Source organism: Hyposmocoma kahamanoa, unplaced genomic scaffold, assembly GCF_003589595.1.
Source record: "Hyposmocoma kahamanoa isolate Upper Pololo Valley unplaced genomic scaffold, ASM358959v1 100291, whole genome shotgun sequence".
Lineage (NCBI taxonomy): Eukaryota > Metazoa > Arthropoda > Insecta > Lepidoptera > Cosmopterigidae > Hyposmocoma > Hyposmocoma kahamanoa.
Genome location: NW_020653296.1, coordinates 1 through 8,750, shown reverse-complemented (window position 1 = coordinate 8,750; position 8,750 = coordinate 1). Strand labels below are relative to the sequence as shown.

Here is an 8,750-nt window from a genome sequence, read left to right as displayed (position 1 = left end):
TACTAATTCATAACGGGAAAAGGCGTTTCCTCATTCGTTCGCATAAGAGAATCTCTAAAATAAACACTCATTTATGACGGTACATGTAAGGGTGTGAAAGGTATGGTAAACCTGACTAACCAACAATTTTCAGCTTTCTTTTTATACAAATGTAAGTGCGCATTTGACCTCCATACCACCTGATGAAAAGTGACGATGAGGTCGCCGATGGAGCATGCACTCCTAAATAATGCCTATTCACACTCGCCTTGTTAAAGACTAAGTTGTAACATTCAAGGAACAAGTCTGCAGGCAGGGAATTCCACTCCATAGCCATTCGCCATATAAATATGGAAGCGTAACGCTTCGTGCGAATCTTTGGAATATCCACAACCTAGGGGTGGAACCCAAGCCTACGACTACGCCCCGGAATAATGGAAAGGCTGAATTAAATTGTGTAATTCCATCGTACACTCTCAACCCACTCAACTTTTCAGCTAAAGTTATTATCGAATGTCAGGATATTTCACCACCCTGAACATTCATTCCTTCGATCCGGATGTCTTTTTCAGCATTTTTTTTCGGCATTTCAGCTGAAGATTTTTGTTCCAGTCTATACTGTTTTCTGTGATATCGTAAATTATCTGCAGACTCAAACTTTGGATAAATTTAAATCTGGAACTTTCAGTTCGCTTTGTTTAAAGCCTGGTAATACCGAATCTTCAACTTTTGTATTATTGAAGTCATTTAACCTTTAATTACTCGAATGGGGTCAACTTAACTTTACGCGTTGTAAAATCATATTTCGGTCTAATGCACTAAATTCATTTTCAATTACCACTCTAGGTTCTATTGTCAGACTTATGATACCAGTGATTCTGATTAGTTTGTAAGAACAAATGTTATTTTGACTTTGATTTCACGATGCTTCAGAAACGTAATTTTAGACAAGATTTTTGATAAAATTGTGTATGTACATGAAAGTATGCGTAAAAACTATTGTGTTATTAACGAAATGAAATTAATTGTACATATATCGATTTAGAAATTTAATATTGAACATTTATATAAATTTATTCAGATATTTTGCAGACACCTTTATGTTAGAACATCTATGTTTATACTCGAGTCTCGAGTCGAGTTTATAGGAAGTCAGGGCCAGATATTTACGTTTATTAAAATACAGTTTTGTTTCCCGATCCAAAATCCCACTATCCATGACAAATTTTGAGAAAGAGAAATTTCTTTTTTATCAAATTGTTAAAAAAGAATCAATACAGCAACTGCTTTTAATTCTATAGGTTCCTATTATACACCACCTGCGTTATCAGTACGCCACGTTCATTTGACAAAATATTGTAAACAAAGTACCGTTTTAAAGGAAAAAGGAGCATCAATTAAAGAAAAGACTGTTGTCCAATGTTCCATTTTTATAATTGATAAATGTGCCGATCTACAGGTGAAGGTCATCCCCTTTAAAATTACTCCATTACCATTAATATCGTTATTGTATTAACTTGTGTAAAACTGTATGTAACTCAACAGCGACAGAATTCACCTTTACCTGAGTACTGACACTTTCATAACCATATTTTACACCGCCCAGAACTGCATCGGTTTTCTTTTTCATTACATTCAACACAGCGTCGAATTCAGACAATTTTTTAAGAACGGCTCCAGCATTCGCTGTCGTTTTCTTCATAGCTTCGACCAAGGCTTTAATCAAGTCCCTGTAAAGTAAAATACCAATAAACCATTAGACGAAGTAGTACTTTAGGCAACCGTTGCATAATGAAGGTTCTTGAAGTCGAGTACCGTGTTTAAGCCTCAGTAATAGGTACGAGATTTGAAGACCTAATTATGTTATGATTGCATACAACACTTTTTTAAAGACTAAATTAAAATAAGGAAACGCTTCCAATGTTTAAATAAATATTATTTGTTAACAATTTTACGACTAAAACCCAAACAAAAGGCAAACAAACCTACAAAACAAAAATCAAAGAGATAGATAGAAGTGATCGTGATTGGCCAAGTATCGTTTATATTTTAACCAATCGGGAGGCAGTAGAGCGTTTGAGTAGCGTCATATTTTATACTGTTTTTAAATATATTTTTTTTGCAAATAGGTACGCCTTTGTACCTGTGATGTAACATTTGACATATTAGTAATAAAATATAATATTATTAATTTTAAAATTCCACAAATATTGTGAAATTATTCTGTTCAAGAACACAGTGAGGCGTTTAAGTATACTGTTTTGATTAGCAAAAATACGTTTTTTTTAAACTCATTGTATTTATTTGTACTAAAACTACTTCTTGACGATGTGGATTGACAGCATTCATGGAGAGGTTATCACTTGTAATAAAGGACTAACTGTAGTTGACCAGAGAATATTTTTTTACGTTATTAAGTGAGTGAATATTATTTTAATGGTACGCCACGCCTATTTATAGCAGTTGCACTGCCACTCAGAACTTTCAATGGCAAAGATCTGAGCGATCAAAATCGGAACCCAGTAATGCTCACATTACTAATTGGAGGCAGAAATAGGTAAAGTGACAATACTTCCCTGGACGGACTCTTTCACAAGGAGCTCTACCGCTACGTGATTGAATGATTGGAGAGACTCGGTAAAATTTTGCATCTCTGACCTGGAAGTTGTGTGCAAAGATAACAGAAGGTTTCAATGTATTCCCGGACTAAGTCAAAGTCAAAGTCAAAGTCAAAGATTATTTATTCCATAGGTAAAATAAATTTACACTTGAAAACGTCACATTTAAGCTACTGCTCGTTCACTACGCTGACCTCCCTGAGAAGAACGAGCAAGAAACTCTAGGGATTGCTCTTTTCAAATAAACTTAATATATATATTTGAAAAGAGCAATAATAGTAGAATACACTTTTAATCAAATTTGTGTGGATTCTGGAGCCATGTCGTCTTTCCATACATCTTTATCTAACACGTAGTCTTCAATTTTGTAATATGATTTTTCGATCAAAATATTTTTAATGTAGTTTCTAAACTTAGGAAATGATAAACTTAATATATGCTCCGGAATCTTATTGTAAAAACGTATACAGTTCCCCATAAAAGAGTTGTTTACCTTGGTTAAACGAAATCGTGGTACCATGAGTTTGGACTTAGCTCTAAGGTTAATATTATGGATATCTTCTTTCTTATTGAAATTATGTATATTTTTACGGGCATATAAAATATTTGAGTAAATGTACTGTGATGCCACAGTCATGATACCAGTCTCCTTAAACTTTTCTCTGAGAGATACCCGAGAGCCTAGACGGTACACAGAACGAATCGCTCGTTTTTGCAGTACAAATATGGTTTGAATATCTGCCGCTTTACCCCACATGAGAATCCCGTAGGACATTATACTATGGAAGTAACTAAAGTAAACTAGTCTAGCAGTACTAACATCGGTAAGCTCACGTATTCTGCGGACTGCGTATGCAGCGGAGCTTAATCTGCTGGCCAGGGACGATATATGTGGAAACCACTGAAGTTTACTATCTAAGGTCACTCCCAAGAAGACTGCTTTATTAACAAGGTCTAACTTTTCTCCGTTTATTTCTATGGTTGGACTAGTCGATTTTACGTTAGGTAATTCAAATTTAACACATTTTGTCTTCTTGGCATTAAGCAATAAATTGTTAGCATTAAACCAATAAACTACCTTAGAGAGGGTATCATTAATACGGTCATAGTTATTGTTATGTCTGTCTGTTTTAAAAATCAAGGATGTGTCATCAGCAAACAACACTATTTCGCAATGGTCCTTAACAAAGAATGGCAGATCATTAATATAAATCAGAAATAAGAAAGGTCCAAGTATTGAGCCCTGCGGAACACCCATTTTTACTGGAGAACCCAAAGAAGTCACTCCATTCATGTCTACTTTCTGAATTCTACCGTTGAGATATGACGAGACAAGTTTCGATGCCTTGCCATTTACACCGTAATGTTCCAGCTTCCTAATAAGAGTATTATGATCAACGCAATCAAATGCCTTTGAGAGGTCACAGAAAACACCAATAGCGTTCTGGGACCTTTCCCAAGCATCAAAGATGTGTTTTAGTAACGCTACCCCCGCATCGCTAGTCGATCTACCTCTAGTAAACCCGTATTGTTCACTATGAAAAATATGATTCCTGCCGAAATAGGACAGTAATTGAGTTAGCATAACCTTTTCGAATATTTTACTTAGAGCTGGTAAAATTGAAATGGGCCTATAGTTGCTAGGATCAACTTTCCCACCGCTTTTGAATAAGGGAATAACCTTGCTGTATTTCATTAAATCCGGAAAAACACCTTCGTCAACGCACCTATTGAAAGCTACAGCTAAATGTGGGGAAATGGGATTAATAACTGAGTCTATAACTTTAGTTGATATGCCCCAGAGATCTTCAGTTTTTTTAACATGTATTGACTTAAAAGCTTTTATGATGTCTTGTGGATTAACATGACGAAAATTAAATAAACTGCCACAAATGTTAACATTTTCCTTTAAGAGATCAATAGCAAGTGAAGGGGAGGAATTTAATGATTTTGTAGTGTTCACAGCAATTTCCGAAAAGAACGATTCAAAAGCTTGGGCTACTTTATCTTTACATTTTATAAGTTTGCTGTCTAATTCTAAAACTATATCTCTATCCTGTGGTTTAACCCTGCCTGACTCTTTATTTATTATGCTCCAAGTAGTTTTAGATTTATTTATCGATTGTCTAATTTTGTCGCTGAAACTTAACCTTAGCAGCTACACAAACTTTTTTAAATATTTTCGAATAAATTCTAACATATTCTATGAAATTGGAATTATTATTATAAGTTTTCATAGCATATAGCTCATACAAACGAGACCTACTCTTATGAATACCTACTGTTGCCCAGTCGTTGAATTTAGTCTCTCTATGGAAAGTTAATGTTTTCGATTTAAATATATTGTCAAATTCATTTTTAATTAAACCAAATATCGTGTTATATAAAGTATTTGGATCCTCCGGTATATGGGATAGGGAATTTAAACTATTGCCGATATTATTTTGAAATCTAATTATTCGTTCTGTGGTAATCGGTCTGCAGAGAAATTGGTCTACCTTCTTGCTCATTTTACAATTAAAAGAAGCCAATTGGCCACTATGGTCGGATCTTAAGCAATTTATTATTGATTTAGACACTGCGTCTGTGTTACAAAAGATGTTATCAATACAAGTAGAAGAGGAGGCAGTAATGCGAGTTGGTTCTAAAAAAAGATTAATCAAGTTAAAACTTTGAAATAAATTAATGAGTCTTACAGAAGTAGAACAGTTTTCCAACAGGTTTACATTGAAATCTCCACATATTACTACGTTTTTTTTGGTTGGAAAAATCCGCTTCAAACTGTCTTCCATAATTAATTCAAACTCGTTAAAATTAGCAGAGGGGGCCTGTATACGCATAAGACGACAAACTGATCCAATTCCACACATGAAATTTCAATAGTTCGTTCAGTAGAAAGATTTGTGATATCCTTACGCTCTTTAAATTTTAAGTTACGCTTAATAATAATCATGGATCCGCCTCTACTTAAGCTCTTTCTTATAAACGAACTGACTATTACATAATTTTCTATATTGTTAATGGCTTCGTAATCTTTCAGCCAGTGTTCTGTAACACAAAACACGTCAACGGAAATATCGTGCAAAAAAAGACTTATTTCTAATGTTTTGCCAGAAAAGCCTTGAATATTTTGATGTACTACATGGAAACGATTAGACTTTTCTGTTGTCGTTTTTCAGTTTAAATTATGGTTAGTAAAAAGTATACGATTGCTACTTAAAGTAGGAGCATTGTCGTGGGACTGTGTTATATCTTCTATAACAGCGTCCTTAATATTAAAAGATAGCAAACTAGCTATATGTCTTAGATACCTTAGGGGTAAAAGTAAATTATCCTCAAAAAGTTTGAAGTTCCTTACGAACTTTTTAATGTCAAAACAAAATATAACGTCACTATGACGGCAAGTCAAATTATGAATATGCGAATTTATGTTATATATATACTTATTACGAGCGATGCCTAGGTTAGAGCAGTAAGGGAATGCACTTAGTATGAATTTACACCCACACTTCTCATGAATTCTCAAGAACACGTCAATGCTACTATTTACTTCTTTTTTACTAATGTTAGTACTATCACCTAATATAAGAATCACTGTTGTATATTTATCAAAGTTGCAATCACTTAACAGTGTAATAATTTGACTAAAAGTAGCTCCTGGATAGCAATATATAATATAAGGTCTCGGGAACCTTATTAGGGAAATCAAAGGTTTGGTCTATACCCAACCAAATTATCAAGACGTAGAACTAGGAATATTGTATCTTAAACGACGGTACGACAAACTAAGACGCGACTTTACCTGTCCCACGAACAGGAAACGCAAGATACTGCAATTCTCACATGAAGATCACGCGCTTTATGTCGCTCTCAAGTGGCACCCTGTCGTGTACGCAAGTCCTACAGTTCATGAACGTGGGCCCCTGACCCCGGCCGACTGTGTTCTTGCCTGAGTACATCGCGTCTTCAATTTAAAATGTCAAAATGTTTGTTGTATATCATGGAAAAGGTGAGAATTTAGAATAAATATCATAGTAATGTACCAGAAAACCACACCAACCTGGTCTAAACCTAGAAAACCCTGTGATGTGATATAGGTGTCAAAACAACGAAATTAACATCGAAGAACTTTACAAAACACAAAGACTAGAACCAATGTACCAAGTTCCCAAAACCAGAAATCGAGTGCAGGACCTCCTCATCTAGCATTCACAGTGCTAACCGCTTTGTCACCGAAATAATAATTTTCATTGAAATAACATAACAATTTTTAAAATTCGTACATCTATAAACTGATTCAATGTAAATGATGACATATGTCTGTCAAGAGATCAAATCTGTTAGCATGGATATGACATAATATACCAACACGCCAGTTTCCACCGGGAATGAAGATACTATGGACCTTTCCAGTTACGCTCCTCACATACCTCACACTTTTCCACTATTCGTACCTACCGTTTTCCTCGGTACTATTGACCTAGAGGTTTTGGAGGACGTGTTCAATATTGAGCTAAGTCCTCGGCGACCATTGCTACCGTCTCCATTCCCCAATTTTTGCATTAAGGACTAAAGAATTCTTGTAAATGATATGTTTTTCTTTAAGTAATAACTAAGGGAACTAACTTTTGAACTGGCGTTAGGCCTGGCGATGGAAGTTACGTGAGATGAGGACTCGACAAGAAGTCGACTTGACGTCTCTCGCGTATCGAAGATGAGCTTTCGTTGCAACTTGCGTATGCAACGCAAATCTGGAATTCAAAGTCATGTTATTGTATACGTCCCACTGCTATGCGACGCGCTAACCCTATGAGGTTGGTTACTTCACTTGTTTCTAAATCAACCTTCTTCAATTTCATTATTATATTTTTCTTTTCCTTTGGCGAGAGGTATTATTTTTTTATAAAAACCTAGAGGTCTAGGCGATAGATCTACAGATGGAAAGCAACGTTGAGGTCGACGATAAGCAGGCACACCTAAGTAATGCCTATTCACTCTCGCCTTCAAATGACCCAAGATGTAGCGTTCATGAATTCAGTCTGCAGGCAGGAATTTTCACTCCATAGCTGTTCGCCACACAAATGCGGAAGCTTAACGCTTTGTGCATATCTTTGGAGTATCCACAACATGGGGGTGGAAACTTAGCCTCCAGTTACTACGTGTTAGGATAATTAAAGTCTGGACATTGGTATGTGATCTGATTCAATATTTGCGGTTGGCATAGCTGATAAATAATTTTATGGCGATTAAACCAAAAATATTTAATCGATTGTGGTTGAAAATGAACACAGACTCACCACTACGCACAGCAGTACCAGCGCTGAAGATCTCATTTTGCTTGCAATGCTTCAAGACCACAGTGATGTAATTATGGCATTTCTTAGGAAATCTAAAACTTTTATATAGTAATTTTACTCTGACGTAAGCACTATACAGAGTGTTTAGTATGAAAAAAAGTATTTGTTTTATTTTACTTTATTTGTAATATTTGATAAAGCAAACAGAAAACGCAAATTAATAATAAAACTTACTAAAAAGTACAAGACGAAAGAAAGAAGAAGAAGATGTTGTACCACCCATTCGCACAGAAGGCTTTGCTTTCTTAAAGAAAAGAATGTACCACCGGCTTCAGTTTTTGTCAAAAAGTACCTATAATTTAGAGCTGAATGAAATAGGATTTTTTAGACAAACATTTAACATCGCCGGTCTCAATAAACACTTAGTATCGACATTGTATTCGTCCTCAAAAGTTCGTGGAATTACTTATATCTGCCAAGTTTTAGTGAAATCGGGTACCGAAAAGTGCGAGAAACCGGATTCATCCTCTAGTTTGTCACCCTTAGAGGTGGAATATTTTCTTAAAATCAAAAATAGGACCAATGCTGTGGTACTTTTTTCCAATAAAAAAAGAATCATCAAAACCGATTCAGATGATTCATAAGGCGTAGGGGCCTATGAATTTGTTTCTTTTTAACCTTGATATTTATCCACAACGATCGTCAAAAATCGAGCAATTCTGTAGGCATTTATTCGTTGTCCAAACGCACCATAATAACGATCGACAAAATTCAAAGGAAATTCGACAAAATTTGTATTGAAGTCACCTTTAGATCCGAAAAAGTAGTTTAATTTTCAACTGATTAAAAATTAACA

The 8,750-nt window shown here is 35.1% G+C and overlaps 1 protein-coding gene across 2 annotated transcripts; it reads right to left on the bottom strand.

Annotated features, from left to right (window-relative positions):
* Nucleotides 1-1,472: 1,472 nt before the first annotated feature.
* Nucleotides 1,473-7,954, bottom strand: LOC113229899. 2 transcript variants are annotated; one of them, XR_003310449.1, is made up of 3 exons: nucleotides 7,895-7,954; nucleotides 7,224-7,348; nucleotides 1,473-1,709 (listed from the first exon to the last, which is right to left on the bottom strand). XR_003310449.1 is itself a non-coding variant. In XM_026463593.1 (3 exons), the coding sequence occupies exons 1-3, from the start codon at nucleotides 7,928-7,930 to the stop codon at nucleotides 1,484-1,486; spliced, it is 351 nt and encodes a 116-aa protein (XP_026319378.1). In that variant the 5' UTR covers nucleotides 7,931-7,936; the 3' UTR covers nucleotides 1,473-1,483. The 2 variants fall into 2 exon arrangements, 1 of the variants encoding a protein (XP_026319378.1); XM_026463593.1 differs by having other exon boundaries at nucleotides 7,260-7,348; nucleotides 7,895-7,936.
* Between the last annotated feature and the right edge of the window lie 796 nt (nucleotides 7,955-8,750).